Source organism: Lemur catta, chromosome 13 (assembly GCF_020740605.2).
Source record: "Lemur catta isolate mLemCat1 chromosome 13, mLemCat1.pri, whole genome shotgun sequence".
NCBI lineage: Eukaryota > Metazoa > Chordata > Mammalia > Primates > Lemuridae > Lemur > Lemur catta.
The window spans coordinates 77669517-77686607 of record NC_059140.1 but is presented as its reverse complement, the minus strand read 5'-3'; the positions used below and the strand labels follow the sequence as shown (position 1 = coordinate 77686607).

General features: G+C 39.3%; 1 protein-coding gene across 2 annotated transcripts in view; it reads left to right on the top strand.

Moving 5' to 3' along the window:
• The window catches only part of LOC123648841 (mitochondrial intermediate peptidase), a 108679-nt gene that overhangs the window by 42100 nt on the left and 49488 nt on the right, over nucleotides 1–17091 (top strand). For both annotated transcript variants that reach the window (XM_045566731.1, XM_045566730.1), the window contains one exon: nucleotides 15869–15943. In XM_045566731.1, coding sequence (XP_045422687.1) covers nucleotides 15869–15943 — 75 coding nt within the window. The remainder of the gene's footprint in view (nucleotides 1–15868; nucleotides 15944–17091) is intronic.

Below are 17091 nucleotides of genomic sequence, written 5' to 3'. Positions count from 1 at the left end.
AACTGTGGCTGTGTGGGTCTGTGTTACGTGCAGTGGGGTTTCCCCCTCAGAGCGCACCTCCCTGGTGCTAGTTTAAATTGTATTAATCTTTGAATCCCTAGCACTGAGAATCTTGCTTAGCACAAAAAAAAGCACTAAAAAATTAAATGAAGGAGTGACTAGAACTAGAAAAAAAAGGACCAAAATCACCTTTATTTTTGACTCTTTTTCTGATTGTGTCTCCATATACATAATATGATTGGTCATTTTTTTTTTGGACTTGATTTGATCTAACTGCTATTGTCAGCTGTACAGTAAAGGATGAATTTCTGGATAACTAATCTAAGTGAGTCTTCATCATAATCTATTTCAGTTATTAAGATGGCAGAACTGAATTATCTGTGATCCAATCAACTACCTATCCATTATCCTGCAAAGAATTGCACTGGGAATTAGGTGGAGTTGGCCAATGACACAGAAGCTCATACCATCAGATAATAACATGACCCATCCATGGCTACATATTTTGGGGATTGGGGCTGATCAGGAATTCAGCGATTGCTCCCTATGTGAGGTGCATTGGAGCAGAGCCACATGCACTGGGAAGGGCCCCCAACTCTACCTGTGCCTCCAAAGAGGAAGTGCAGGAGGAAGGAGGACTCAGCAAAATATGTAGAAGGGGCTTCCCCAGGCAGCTCTCAGCAGCCCTTATCTGTTCCATTAAAAAATATTTAATGAGGACATACTAGGGATATAGGTCCTTCAGTCAGAAAACATTTACTGCGTTTTTGTTATGTACCAGTTACTGTTCTCAGCATCTGAGAAACAACCAAGAATAAGTCAGACAACATCCCTAGTGCCCACAGCCTTTAATCCAAAGGGAAACTGAGGCAGAGCCAAAGACTAAGGCATGCTGGCCAGAAGGAAAAGCCTGTGAAAGGCAGGGAGCAGTCCTCGAGGTGGCAGTGGGTGCAGCTAGGGCAGGGGGGACAGGGAAGGCAGGAAAAGACAGTGGAATGTAGGTTGGGGCAGGTGGTGGAGGGCTGCAGAGCACAAGCAGGAGCTTGGACTGAATCCTGATGTAGATGGAAAATCATTAAAGATTTTTAGGCAAGCAAGTGACATAATCAAATTTTAGTTTTGGGGAAATAACCCTGGTGCCAGGGAGGAAGACGGATTGGAGCAGGGTGAGAGGAGAGTCTGAGAGAGGCGGTACTCATGCCAGTAAGCTGGCGAGGCTTCCTGGAGAGAGGGCAGTAGCACCAGCTGCCCAGGAAGCGCCCTGGCCTCGTGCCCGGTTCATCTGGCCCCTGGAGACGTGCCTGCCCGTCCTGTCTCTATAAGGTGTTCCCAGCCTCTGCACTCCTCTTGCCCCACACTCCCTTTAGTCCCAGCTCCTCTCCCAGCACCACCTCCTGTTGCTGGAGTGATTTTTCTTGGCATTGTTTGCACCGGGCTTTGCTGTCACTTAATCTTTGGAGTCTTGTCTGCTCCTCCTGGCCACTGGCTCTCACCCAACTCTGCCCCACCCGTTTTCTCATCAGCCCTTGATAATCAGCTTCCCTGGGTTCCGCTTTTGGCATGCTCAGCCCCTGGCAGGGCCTAGGTGAAGGCTGCAGATGTGTCCTCAGCCCATGGGGTGGTAGAAGGGGCAGGATGCCAGAGCCACAAGAGACTGACCTGGGAGGACTCTCGGCCAGTTAGATGTCAGGGACGAAGGTGAGGACAAGTCAAAGGTGGGGGTCCCATGGTCAGAGAATTCTGGTAGCGGGTCAAGTTTGAGAGGGAGGATGCAGAGTTCTTGTTTTGGGTGTACCAATGAGCATCGGCGTTGTCCAGGAGGCCACTGGTCTCCCAGTCTGAAATTCTGGAGTCAGACACTGCAGATATGTGGGGATAAATGGCAAAGAGATGGTGGTTGAGAAGGAGGGAGATTAGAAATTGCCTGTGAGAGAAAAGCAAGATGTGTCTAAAGAAACCAGCATCATTAGGAAAGGAGTGGTCTGAGGAGCTAATGAACACAAGATATGAGGGGGGCACACACAGGTGAGGATGACTGCAAAAGAGGACCATGAGCCTTTCAGAGTAATACTTTTGTTTTTTGAAGTTAAATCTTAGGCTAAAATTCACCACAAACACTAACGTCAATTTTTTAAAAATTACCATCTGCTTATAGAACAGATAGAATAGCAAAGAAGGACTACAGCCACTGCGTGGGGGGTGATGTAATGTTCAACAACAGTGGAGATCTTCCCATCGCCTGCATTCTTACTAAATTCTTCAGTAAGAAGAACCATTTTTGAACTAGATGCAAGAAAACCAGAGTAAGCCCCCAATATACTCCAAAGTAGATGAGATAGAAAGAACGCAGTAAGCAGCTTTGAATTAATTCAAGTTTCAGACTCAGAAGACTTGTCCACTGCCCTTAGGGGACTTGTAGACACAGTCTCTAAAGAATTTGAAATAATTTTGTGATTCCATGAAGGATGGAAAGCGTGCCCGAAGGCAAGAGACGTGTAAATGCTTTCAGCTCCGCAAGGGCTTGCCTCTTCTTGTCACTAATTAAAAGACTAAATGGCTTGTTTTTTTGTTTTTCCTTTTTAATTTTAAGGGCAGTCCTCCCCTTAAGGATAAGGAGTTAATTCCCTAAAACCCAAGTCTTTGTAAGTAAATGATATTTAAGCCCATAAGGGAAAATAACAGGGTTACATCTTTATGCTTAATTTCCTATCCTGCTGCATTTCAGGAAAGGATTTCTGTTTTAAACATCATGAGATGTATTCCAGAGAGCTCTTAGATACAGGGTAATCTATCAGTGATTTATTAACATCTACAGGCATTTTATCTGAATTAGAGCTTGGCGTGGCCAGTGAATTCCGTGTGGTGGAGGAATTAGAAGTATGCTTATCAGATTCGCAGGTGCCCCGCAGCTGTCAGAGATAACATGCCAGAGGTACTCATCTGAGATCAAAACTGTCTTGACAAGCTGCAGCATCAAAGCTGAAGCAGAATTTATGGTAATTTAATCTTAAAATCAATAGCACAAGTATAGGAGGAGTACAGACTAGACTTGGTAGCAGTTCAGGTTTGAGACACAATAAACTGTTTTAACAAGGATCAACAGTTTGATGGCGTTTCCCCGCAAATCTCATGCAGTCTTAGTGGAGCTGTGGTGTCTGAGCACCTAAAGGCTTTTGCCTCTCTTCTCAGCGCTTACTGGTTCCAACCTTCAGCCTTACCTCTTCCCAGTTGCTCCAAGTTAGCCCAGAATTATCTATGGGCAGCCTCGTGCTTCTGGAAGCATGATCCTGGTCCTTTCCAAACCTTTCTAAAGAGCACCTTTTTTTGTAGTTGTCATTATATTTTGATCATTGTGAAACTGGGATCCCTTGTTAGCTACCTATTTATATCTAATGGCTGTATTAGTCTGTTTTCTGTTGCTTATAACAGAATACTTGAAACTGGGTACTTTATAAAGAAAAGGAATTTATTTCTTATGGTTATGGAGCCTGAGGAGTCCAAGGCTGAGGAGCTGCGTCTGGTGAGGCCTTCTTGCTGGTGGGGACTCCACAGAGTCCCGGGTGGCTCAGGGCATCACGTGGTGAGGGCTGAGTGTGTTCACATGCTCCGGTCTCTCTTCTTCTTACAAAGACACCAGTCCCACTCCTGTGATAACCCATTAATCCATTAACTGTGAGTGGATTAATCCATTATGAAGGCAGAGCCCTCAGGACCCAGTCACCTCTTAAAGTCTCCACCTCTCAATACTGCCACACTGGGGATTAATTTTTAACATGAGTTTTGGAGGGGACAAACATTTAAACTATAGCAATGGTATGGTGTGTCCCCTCCCCAAATCTGTTATAAAATCAAAGATACTCTACAATTATTGGGTTCTTGGTTTTAAGGAAATAAGATAGTCTTAGCCCCTATACTAGCATTGAAAATGCTAAGCACCTCCATTATGCAGTCTAAAAGCCTGACCCCTGACTCCGGTTGTGGTTGGAGTATGGTTTGCCCTCAGCAAACCTCACTGTGGTGTTGTTGGTAGGAGGTGCCTTTAAGAGATGATTAGGTAGTTAAGATGCAGTGATGTCTTTCTCTCTTGAGACTGGGTTAGTTCTTGTGGGAATGGATTAGTTCCCTCGAGAGCAGGTTGTTATAAAGCAACGTTGCCTCTTGTGAATTACCCTTTTTGCACAAGCTCTGTTCTCCTTTTGTTTCTCCACCATGTTTTGACAAAGCACAAGGCCCTGGTCTCCAGAAGCCGCCAAATGCACTGCCCAGTCATAAACTTCCTAGCCTGTAGGACCGAGAGCTAAATAAACCTCTTTTCTTTACACATTACCCAGTCTTGAGTATTGTTGCAACAACACCAAGCAGACTAAGACTAAGGTAACCCCGTCCCTAAACCCCCGTGGGGAAGGGGAAGCTGGGCTGTCTCTGGGTCAAACTGGAGGTTGTGATGAGCTATGATGATGCCACTGCACTCTAGCCTGGGCAACAGTGAGACCCTGTCTCAAAAAAAAAAAAAAAAAAAGAAAAGAAAAAAAGAGTCCTTTGTTAGGCATGTGTCTTATCTCAGTTTATGGCTTGTCCTTGCACTTTTCTTTCTGGTATCTTTTGCTGGACTTAATTTGTTCATTTTATTGTTGAATTTAGCAATCTTTTCTTTATAGTTAATGCTTTTTATATCTTAAGAAATTTTTGTTTCTTTAGAAGTCATAAGGATATGTATCTCTTTTCTTCTAAAATTTCAATGTTTTCCTTTATCTTTAGGTTTTTAATTAAGTTGGAAATTCTTTTTATGTTTAGCATAAGTTGGGAATCAAATTTACATTCTTCCTTATGGAAGGAATTGTCTCTGCACCATTTATGGAATAATTTATCCTTTCCTCAGTGATATGTCAGAGACCAAGTACCCATGCATGTGCGACAGTCTCTGGGATTTCTCTTTCATTCCATTGTTGAAGCTTTCTGTCTTGATATCAATGCTATGCTGTCTTCTTTATTACCATAGCTTTGTAATAAGCCTTGGTACCTGGAGGGACAAGTTTTCCTCCATTTGTTCTTCAAAAATTTGTCTACCCCTGGACCTTTGTGTTCTGTCATATACATTTTAGATAAAGTTATCTATTTTCTTGAAAAGCCCTGTTAAGAGTTTGGTTAGAATTACATTTATAGATCAATTTGGGGAGAACTGATATCTACGAATATTGTCTCTTTGAATCTACCAATATGGCATATCTCTCCATTTATTAGGCCTTTTTTAAAGTCTTGGAATAAAGTTTTCTTCTGAAGGGCCTTGTTCAACTTTTTTTGGGCTTAGTCCTACATGCCCTACCTTTTTGATACTCTAAGTAGTATATTTTTTAAAATCACATTTTCTAATTGTTTCTCGTATTTAAAAATGCAATTTAGCCTTTATTGTATATTGATCTTACTTTCAGCAACCTTCCTAAACTTTCTTATTAATTTGAATAACTTATTTATAGAATTTAAAAAGTTTTTAACCAGATGGGAACTCCTGCTGAAAATAATGACAGCTTTATTCTTTCTTTCCAATCCATATGTCTTTTATCTCTTTTCCTCATTCTACTCCACTTACTGGAGCCTCCTGTGCAGTCTTGTGCAGATGCTGTGTATGGGTGGTACTTGTCTTGATCCTGATTTTTAAAGGAAATATTTCTAATGTTTTACCATAAAGATGTTTAATACAGGTTTGGTGGAGATGTCAGGAAAAGGAAATTCCTTCCTATTTCCAGTATGCTGAGGGTTTTTTTAATCATTAATGCATATTGCATTTTATCAGATTTTTTTCCTGCATCTTTTGAGGTATTGGATTGTTCGTTTCCTTTAATCTGTTAATGTAGTGAATATTAATGTGAAACATTAGACCACCTTTGCATTCCAGGATTAAATGACCCTGGTCCCAAATTATTGTTATTTCTTAATATAGAGTTGGTTTCAGTTTGCTAATCTTTTGTATATCGATGATTTTTGCATTTATGTTTATGACAGAGGGATTGGCTTATAATTTTTTCTTTGCCCTATTCTTTGTTAGTGTTCATATTAAGTATATACCATTTCATAAAATGAGTTAAGAGTTTCTTCTTTTTCTATTCTCTACAAGTGTTTTTTATAACATTGTAATCATCTGTTCCTTAAAACTTTGTCATAATTCATCTACAGCGGTCCCCAACCTTTTTGGCACCAGGGATGGGATTCATGGAAGATAATTTTCCACTGACCTTGTGGGGGTGGCAGCGGGGTCAGGGTGGAGGTGGAGCTCAGGCATTGAGGCACTGCCAGTCTCCCTGGGGTTGGGAACCGCATATCTATAAAACCATTTAGGGTCTGTTATTTTCTCTGTTTGAAGATGTTTTAAATGAACGATTCTTTAATAATCATAGGAGTCTTTGGGCCTTCTTTTTGTCTTAAATAAGCTTTGCTAAGTTGTAATTTTCTAGAAATTTATCCATTTAATCCAGGTTCTTAAGTTTATTGGCATGAAGTTATTTATAGTATTCTTTTATCCTTTAAATCCTGCTAAATCTATAATTCTGTCCTTTTTCATTCCTAATACTGTTTTCTCATTTTTTCTCTATTAATCTTGGCAGAAGTTTGTCTGCCTTATTAGTATAGTTGTCTCTCAGTATCCGAGGAGGTTTGGTTCCTGCACACCCCCTGCTCCCCACTGTGGATACCAAAATACACGGCTGCTCAAGTCCCATGTAAAATGGCATACTATTTGCACATCATCCCATATGCTTTAAATCATCTCTAGATTACTTATGATACCTAATACAATGTAAATGCTATGTAAGTAACTGTTCTTTCTACTGTATTATGTAGGGAATAATGATAAAGTCTGTACATGTTCAGTACAGATGTAATGTTTTTAAAAAGTATTTTCAATTTGTGGGTGCTTGAATTCATGGATGCAGAACCTGTAGATGTGGAGGACTGACTGTATTTTCAAAGAGCTAATGCTACCTTTGTTTATCCTCTCTGTCATTTGTTTTAGTTGATTAGTTTCTGCTTTTATTATTACTCTCTCCTTCCTCTGTCCTTATTTTTTTCCCCTGGTTTCTTAAGGTGGACACTTGGCTGATTAACCTTCAGTCATATTTAACATGTGCAGTTAAATTTTAGTACTATAAATATTAAATTACGTGATGCAATGCTTTAGCTATGTTCTGTGATTTTAATACAAAATATTTTTAAGGTTGCTAATTTCCATTGTAATTTCTTCCTTGACTAAGGACTTGTTTAGAACCATAGTTTGGAATTTTAAACCTTTGCAGGGAGTTATTTATCTTTTTGTTCTTGATATCTAATTAATTGGTCTGTCTGGTATTGATTCTTTACAGTTTGTTAATATCTATTTTATGACCTCTTGTGTCTTCAGTGTTTTTCAAATGTTCCATCTGTACTTGAGTAGATTGTCTATTTTCTAATTGTTGGGTCTGAAGTTTCATACTAGTCTGTCAGCATTTTAATTGTATTGTTTAGATCTTTAATATAACCAATTTTTGACCTAGAAAAAATTGAGAGGTGTAAATCTTCTACTAGGATGATGGATATATCATTTCTCCCTTAGTTTTATCCATTTTTGCTTTCATATTTTGAGACTATTTTATTAGTTGCATAAAAGCCTATAGTTATTATATCTTCCTAATGAACTATTCCTTTCTTCCTCATTTGTTATCCTCTCAATCTTCATATGCTTCCTCTTTTAGATTTTTTTTTCTGGTAATTTTGCAACCCCACCTACATTACTAATCACCAAATACAGGCAATTGACTTTTGAGAGAACCTGACATTTTTTGTGTAGTTTTGTCCATTAGCTGCTACACCAAAATGTTTGCTGCTCTGGTTATCTTTCTCACCAATTATTTATAAAGCAGTAAATAATAGAAATTAGGGCTTATTACTTTATATATTTTCTTCTTATTTAATCCTGTCTAGTGATCTGTGAAGTAGATACATAGTGGTCCACATTGTATAGACACTGAGACTTAGGTTAAGTACTTTGCCAAAGATCACACAATAGTAATATGGGGGATCAGCAGATCTATTAGTTTCACATCAGAACTTCTTAAAGTTCTGTCAGGGTTGATCAAATCAGTGTTATGACATTGTGTTTCCTTTTGCAGTCTTTTCTAGATAATTCCTTAATATATTAGGAAATGGCCTATACTTCTGACAATGTATCTCACGAAATAACAGATCCATATCCATTTTTTGTTATTTTTAGAACAGTAAAGTTCTAGTGCAAAAGTAGCTTTAGAACTGTTCAGTTCTGCGTCATTATAAGATTTAGTTTGTTGCCTTAGTTTGTGAAAGTCAGCCCAAGGCTAAAATTGCTTAAGTTCTATTTCCAAGGAAACATACAGACTTGTAATAAATCTCCTGTCATTCTGTTTCAGGAGATGTGAATAAGGATAGAAGGTAAACATTACAGTACAATTAAAATTAGATTAGCTTTGGCAGGTGTAACTTGTTTTTGAACTTTTCTTATTTTCAGCTTTACTGCTTTTCAATTATGTCTAGACAAGACTATTGAACAGGGAGATAGAGACGGATCTGATCCCACCACCATGTGCAGATGACCTTAGACTAGTCATTGAATTTTTCTAACACTTTTCTGCTCCTTTATATTAAAAAAATTAAATATTTGGAAGTTAAAAATTAATTATGCCCCCATACCTACCTGAAAAATTTTAGTCAATTTAATAATGTGTGCAAACTGTACAACATGATATTATTGGAATTTTTTTTTTTAAGAGACAGAGTCTCATTTTTTTCACCCAGTCTAGAGTGCAGTGGTGCAATTAATCACAGCTCACTGCAGCCTCCAACTGCTGGGCTTAAGCAGTCCTCCTGCCCCAGCCTCCTGAGGAGCTGAGACTATAGGCACACACCACCATGCCCGGCTAACTTTTTAATTTTTTGTAGAGACAAGTTCTCACATTGTTGCCCAGGCTGGTCTTGAACTCCTGGGCTCAAGCAACCCTCCCGCCTTAGCCTTTGGAAGTACTGGGATTACAGGTATGAGCCACTGCACCCAGCTGGAATATTTTTAGAAAAAATGGAAGTTAGATCTCTATCACACATTAAGATGTTTAATGTTGAGCCCTGTAAAACTCAAAGCCATCTGGCCTCTGTTTCTTTGAGCCATTGGTGGGTCTGTGATAACATATAGGCATTTCTAAAGGTTCTTTTATCTCAGATTGTCTTACTTAGTCTGTTAGAAAACACCACTCAAAATCAAGTAAGTGAAAAGCAGTATTCCTCATGGATTTAGGCCTGATATTTCGTCTCTTTAGGCCTAGACAACATTTCGTTATATTGATTATGTGCCACCTGGATTACTGGTTATATCAAAACAGGTTAGTTGAGACATGCCACGATCTGGTTGTTTTTCCATCATAGGCACGTGCGGAGATTTAGTGCCGTGACGCACAGCTTGGGGCGGGCGTGATCAGCTGGGAAATCAGAGCTGCTGAGTCCCGGCCTGGGCAGCTCGGTGCTTGGCTTTATCCTCTGAAGTATTTTCTTGTTTTGGATGACCACGTCCCAACAAGTTTTCTGTCATTAGACTCAGCATGTTCCCAGAGGACAGCAAGGGTAGGAGTTCTTTGCTTCAAGAGGAATTGAATCATTACCATCATAAGGATTTGTGCAACAGAATATCTTAACTTTTAATATTTATGTAGCTTCTACCATAATATTAATAAATTTTCCCAATAGTAAATAAGGCAAGATACTTTATCACAGGGACTTGGCTCTGTAGGAATTGGTGCTGAACTTTTTAACATAACATTATTTAAGTTGTACTAGTAAGATTGTGAAATGAGAGAAAATGTCTGTCAAGTTTATGAGGTTACATGCTTACAAGTTAAGCTCATGGCAAAATATTCAGAGAATTTAAGTGATACCAAGTTTGCTAAAGCATTTGCATTTTTTGACATTATTTCTAAAATCTTCCCAAAATGTTATGCTGTCTTGGTATAATAGAACAGCTATTATTATTTTAATGTTCTCATTCCCATGTATGGTCAATAAACGCTGCACCTTTTGCTCATCCCAAGAATACAGTCAACAACTTCCTCCCTTTGGTTAGGCAACATAGCATAGGCTGTGGACAGTGTTTGGCTCGTATGAAGCACTCAGTAAGTTAGTTGTTAATAGGGTGACAATATGATCTATTGTCCCAGCCAAAATACTTTTAAGCAGGAAGGGGGTGCTATTACTAATCATAGCAAGACAGTAGTCCTAACCTAAGACTGCCATGCCCACCTGCATGTGTGTTCACCCAAACTATGACATTTGGAAAGCCCGACGTGCTGGATGCAGGGGTCTGAATTTCTTCCATTTAGTTAATACGTGTCACAAGTTGACTGGCTAATTTTTACCTCATTGCATCTTCATACTAATTTTGTTGTGCAGGTATTCTTATCCTCATTTTACAAATGAGAAAACAGGATACCATGAGACTTCCTTGAAGTCACAAAGCAACAAAGCAATGAGTAGCAATAGAAAACAGAAGACACCTAACCTCAGACCCACTCCTCTGTCTTCACACAGTGCTACCTCCTTATGGAGAGTTCTTCTGCTTGTAAAATTAGAAAGACTTAATTTTGCTTATGTTGCTCATTGTGATGATTATGTTTTTCTACGTCAGATTATCCCAAACTTTACCATGCATAAAATCACCTGAGCGACTAGTTAAGATTCTGATCTAGTGGATGTGAGGTGGGTCCAAGATTTTGTATTTCCCAGGAGCTCCCAGGTGATGCTTGTGCTGCTGGTCTCTACTTGCTTTGGGCTTTGTGTAGTTGGGTAATTATCATTCTTATAATTCATATTTAGACACAAAAATTGTAATTTTGAGCAAGAAACCAGACTTTACCTTCTTGACATAAGAAGGAGGTCAATTTTATAGTCTTTCATTTTCCCTTTTTGGCCATATTGTGTTCTGGCATTTAAAAAAATAATAATAAACGAGCACTAGGAGTTAGCTGTGTACTCTGTACTCTGCCTGATTACTCCCTGGCCATAAGGAAAAGCAGGTAATGTGCTCTCTTTTGTGTGCTCCATCCACTTGCATCAGTTAGAAATGGCCGCTCTGAGGAAGGCAGCAGACCTGGCCGGGGCAGAGGGCGTGGCGGGAGGCCCTGCAGCAGTTAGCAGAACATCTGGGGCGCTGCACTGGCCTGGGAGAGGCAGTGCCCAGGGGGAATGGAGAAGAGCCGAAAAGGAGCTTTCTGAAGAAAGTGGGTACAAGTAGGGCACTGGAGAGAAGCTTAAAGATCAGCGAGAATGATACAGCTGTATTTATGCCTTTAATTCTCTAAGAAGTGTTTTTAGAGGAATTTTTTCTTTTATTAGTGAACGTTTACCAAATCATTTCCCGACCAGTGTCCCATGGATTAAATCACGTGATCATAAAAGATGTACAGGGTAGGGACACAGGCGTGTAGCAGTTAAATGGGCTTCTGTACTCTATAAGGGAGGACTATTTATAACTTAATGTGCTAATTTGAGCTGGGAACCTCCAGGAAGGGCGTTTACCTGAGTGAATCTCCTGGGCAGACGTGACCTGCTTGACTGCTGTATCTTGTACCACGAGGCAGGGCCTCTGCCCGCAACACAGGCACAGGGGGCCGGCAGCAGCCAGTGAAGGCCAAGTTCCCCACTTAACTGCATTCTGTAGGTACAAAATTATGAGTATGTGACAAGGTTCTCATACTTAACTTAGCTACTTAACCCAGCTTTTAACGACACATCTTAAACGTTTTCAGGAAGAGATATACAATATACTGCTGGTGGAACATTTTGAAAAGTATGAAAAGTTTTTTTTTTTTTCCTGTTTTCCTTTTTTTTTTTAAATAAGAAGTGGAAAATTCACTCTGTATCTCAGACAAAATATATACCACGTAGAGATTGGTGGTTCTCTATCTAAAACTGGGCTTGGATGTTTTAGAATTTAGAATTTCCTAGATTTTTAGAAAATTAAAATGATTTATATTGTCAAGACAAAATTACAAAAAATGTATAATAGTTATAGATCTAATTGGCTTTTATCTGCAATTCATGAATAGGGGGTGCCTTCATTCTACAAAATAGAATGAGGGCTCCCATGGGCAACGGCAGAACAGTGGGTTTCATAAGTGGGGAAAAGGAAACAGAACAATAGAAAAAAGAAGCTGATTGGTGTAATGTCAGCTTGTAATGTCAGGTTACTTTTGCTTGCTTTTCTGTAAGGGTTAAAGCAGAGGGGACTTCCTTATTACACTGACTCAGGTAGACTGGAATCTCTTATTTTCAGGAGAAGCTGTTCTGTTTTGGAATCTGTTTCTCTAAAGCTTCAGTTTGATTATGTGGCATTTAGCATGAGTGACTCCATTTTGGTTTGGTTTTGTCTGTGCAGGAGCTCAGTCCAAAACAATGGCCTCCTATAATTTTTCTTTAACAATATACTGTAGATTTTGAATTTTAAAAAAGCAAACAAACCTAGTGGGTTCTGGCGGAGTATCCTATAGTCAATTGCATTCATATTTTTGCACATTCACAAAGTGCGATAAATGTTTTTAAAAGACAAATACTGTACAACCTCACATTTGTCTGGGTCAGGTTTTGCCATTTAATACGCTTTTCAGTCAAATTTATGAAAAGCTTTCAGTCTTCAGACCTGTCTGGATCATGGAATTCCAGATAAGGGATCTAGAACTGAAAGCAGTTAGAATAAGGCACATCATTGAGTTTCCCTCTCTGCTGTTAAATTAAGTTTGGCCTAAAGCTGCCTCCTTACATATTTTAAGTTTGGCCCAAAGATTTCTCCATACATAGTGAACTGTAACCTGAGACTCCCCCACCAAATCAGAGTTTCAGCCAGTCATAGACGGCCAACTGTTCAAACTGTGTTCAAATGAAACACTGAGCTGTAACCAGTCCAGCTGTTTCTGTACCTCACTTCCCTTTTCTTTACATCACTTTCCTTTTTCTATCCATAAATATTACCCAACCATGTGGCAGTCCAGGAGTCACTCCATACCTATTCTGGTTTGAGGGGGCGCTGACCGATTCATGAATCATTCTTTGCTCAATTAAACTCTGTTAAATTTAATTTGTTTAAAGTTTTTCTTTTAATACTGCTTAGCCCACTGGAAAACCCAGAGCTAAATTTATGGCCCAGCTGTGAAAATTGTATGGAATTACAGGACACGTGTTTTTCTGTGCCTGACCTCATTTTATTTTCCTGCTTTCATTTTTTCTTATCTCTAACTTCCTCATCTTTTAACTATATGCTAATTGCATATTAAATACATAATTATATTCCCTGAGTTTTTTATTACCACTACTGATCCTTTTTGGAGGGGAACTTGGAGTATCAGTAAAACAAATTTTGTATGGGGGTACTTTTGCCATCAAGTGGCAGCACACCTTAGTTGCAGGATTGAATTTTGAAGGATGCTTAAATAAATGGAAAATAAATCAATAAGCCTAAAGTTGCACAACTGCAACATACATCACAAACTCTTCACCTCCTTGTGATACAGGTGTCAGAACTGTAATCCTTTTTAGGGCAGAGGATGTTGTTTTGTCCTTTCTGACTCAGGGCTGGCCGCATCCCCATGGAACCTCCTGGCAGCTCTTCCACCTGCTCTGACTGAGCCAGTCCTTTCCCCTGTCACCTGTACTTCCCTTCCTGCCTTTATAGGAGCCCACCCAAAGCCCCTATTGTCTCTTCTTTTTTCTGCATCTTTAGTTTTTGTCCCCTCTGTGGATCTTTCCCCTAAGCAGATTTTTCCTAAACCTGCTTAAGCATCTCCTAACCTTAAACGAAAATTTCACCCCTCCTTCCCACTGCTGCTACTGCCTCTGTCCCCGACCCCAGCTCCTCAGTCAACTTCCAGAAGCAGGTAAGGGCTGTCCATGCTCATGTCTGCCTGTCACCTCCCGCTCAGCTCCACCCAGCTCAGGTCTTGCTCTTACACCAGCTCTTGCTTGGGGCCTCCCGACTGGGCTTTCCTAATCCAGTCCTGCCTTCTTCCTCTCTCGTATCTTCACTGCGGCCAAAGGAATCCTTCTAGAAGACAAATCTGACCGTGTGATGTCCTTGCTTAGCAAGGGCCGGGGCTTGGCTGGAAGGTGCCTCCTCCTTCCCTGCCCTCCGCTCCTTCCCTCTGCCCCAGCAGCCCTGATCTTTCTGCCCTTTGCACGTGCAGTTTCCTCTGCATGAAATGCTGCTTCTTCCTCCCACCCGTCCCTCTCTTGTCTAGTTTAACACCTGCTCGTTGTGCAAATCTCACTTCTACAGTATTTCCCCAGGGAAGCCTTTCAGGGTCACAGCTCTCGCGCCACCCTACGTGCCTTTCCTTGCCAGCACTCAGCACAGTTAGAAACTCTAGAATCGGCTCCTACCTGGAGAATGCCAGCTGGGAAGCTCTTGGGGGCAGGCATCCTGCCTGTCATTCACCACTGGTGTCCCTCATGCCTGACACACGGTGCTCCCTCGTGATAGTCTTACGTTTGTTAGTTAAACAAGAAAATGTCATCCTTCCATATATACTTTTTTTTGTGAAAGTAAAACTGTTAAAACTAGCATGAATCCTGTCAACATAAGATAAAACATAAAGCAAGGCTTAAAGAAACCTGAACATTTTGACACACGCTATTGGCAGATAGGACTTAACTGAATCTTGACTTTTAAAAATCCTGTTTGAGGAAATTTTTCTTTCCTACAAGATGGGTGCCCCTGATGTCAGAAAGCCTCCGGCCTTTGACCTGTCCCTGTCCATGTCTTAACTCTTGAAAATCGTTTCTTCTGCCTGGTTTGCAGTTTTGTTCTGTTTGGGTTTTTTGTTTGTTTTAAATAGCCAAATGGAAAGAGAAAAAGAAAGCTGTGGGTTTGCTGTCTGAGCAGTCATCAAGTCCCACTGCCATCCTTCTGCAAATCCTTACGGAGTGTCTGCCCCTGCCGGGCCAGGCGCTATTCTGGGCGCTGGGGGTGTTCATGGTAGTGGCGCAGTTCCCTCTCCAGCAGGCAGCCATGTTCTTATTCACAGGTGGTTAGTTTATGTCACTGTACCACTGAGTAACCTGCCACTGGTCTTTATATAATGTGTTTCTCTTTAGAGAGGCTTTTAGCTTAATTAGATTGTAAGTAGAGTTGTATAAAGTGGTAGCTTTCTTCAATAAACATCAGTATTAATGATTTTAAAGTAGAGTAAAATTGAACAAAGTACTTTCAACTACACTATTAGTTTATTTTTAAGAGGATCTGTGTATTATAGGATTAGGTCTAATTAGTCTCACAGAGAAAGCCTTAAATTATATAGGGACATTAAACTGAGTGTCCAAGCTCTGCCATTCTTTCAGGTTGGAAAATGAAAGAATCTGCAATTTGTTATCATGCCTACTCTTTAGGATGTGAATTCAGTTTTAATACTGCCTGGCACCATAAATTATAATTTATTTTTTGACATTTTAATCTTTTAGTCCTATCATCAGTTACATGCACTTACAAATCGAGAGTACTTGAACAGGCAGTCACTGGTAACTAAGGAACAGAAAAATTATTCCCCTTAAGGTTTTAAATAGATTTTTAAAGACCAGTACCAATATTTTAGTTGTATATAATCCTGTAATTTCCTGTACAAACCCTTATTTGACAGTTAGTGCTTTTTGACATTAAATGAATTATCTTCATTCATGTTGTTGTCAACTAAAATATTGAAAAGTTATTTTAAAACTATAATGAAATTCTATTGTTCATTTTTCCCTTTGATGTTATTTTTAAATTTTCTGACTCATAAGTATACATAGTACAATGGCTTATTAATATATACTCACATACATATTCTTTTGTTTTATCAAGCCACTGCCAAAAAATATGGTGTCTCGTCTTTGTGAATCTAAAAAGGTTTGTGCTGCAGCTGATATGCAGCTTCAGGTATGTATGTATTAATACTTTTGTTGTGAAGTTTTCCAGAGTCATTATCCCAAATAAATATATAACTTGAAATTCTTGCCAATGATACCTATTTATTATAATAATTATGCTGTTAAAACATCTTTCATCTGAGTTCAAAGAACTTGACCAAAATTGACTCATTCAACCTTCACACTGCTTTTATGAAGTAGATGTTAAATACGATTATTTCCCATTTTTAGTTGGGAAAATCAAAGCTTAGAAAAGTTACATGACTTCTAAATCACACATTTCAGCAGCCAAGTTAGAGTTCAAACCCAATTACACATATATTTATTCATGTTGTGTCTTTTAAAAAAAAATTATGTTTTTAGATGGGACATTTAAATCGCAATTGCCGTTAGTTTTGGATAATATTCAAAACCAATTTCTGAGGTTTCCAGATGAAGACTAGAAACATTTTGTGAACCATCTGGATGCCAGGTCTGCATGATACCAGATGTTTAGATATTTGTAATTACTGAGATTGTTTATAGAATTCTTACTCTTCGTCAGATCTTGAGAGTTATATAAACATAGCCTAAACACTCATCTTTCATCTTAGGCAATATTCACTTTATAATGATCCAGTTACCTATTTAAGAGTGTAACCACTATTTAATTGCTTTATGGTTTTGTAAAATTCAGTCCCTAGAAAGTAATGAATGAGCTCTGTTTTTGTTGTACCTTAAATATATATTTCAGTGAAGAAAATCCATTGTGTAGACAAAACCATAAATTTACATTTGATTTACATTATTCAGTGTCTATTCATATCAACATAATTAAAAAAGGACTTCTGAATTTTTTAATATTAACGTTACTCGGCAAAGTCTTTTGATTTGCTGGTATCTTTAGTAGAAGGTCTGCCTTTTAAAAGTCTGTGTTATAGCTTTCTTCTTGAACAGTTTTTCCAATGATTTTCTTTTAAAATGAAAAACCAGCCTTTCCCTCCTCACCCTCTAAAAAGAATAACCCCCAGAGAAAAAGAGAGAGAGACAGAGAAAGAAATTCCTGCCAGAAGGGCTGCCTGTGCCCACCTTTCATATTATATTTGTGCAGGGGAGACAAATAGGATAGAAAGGAAGTGAATTATTTCAGCATTCTAAGGGGAGGTTGAAGCAGTTTTT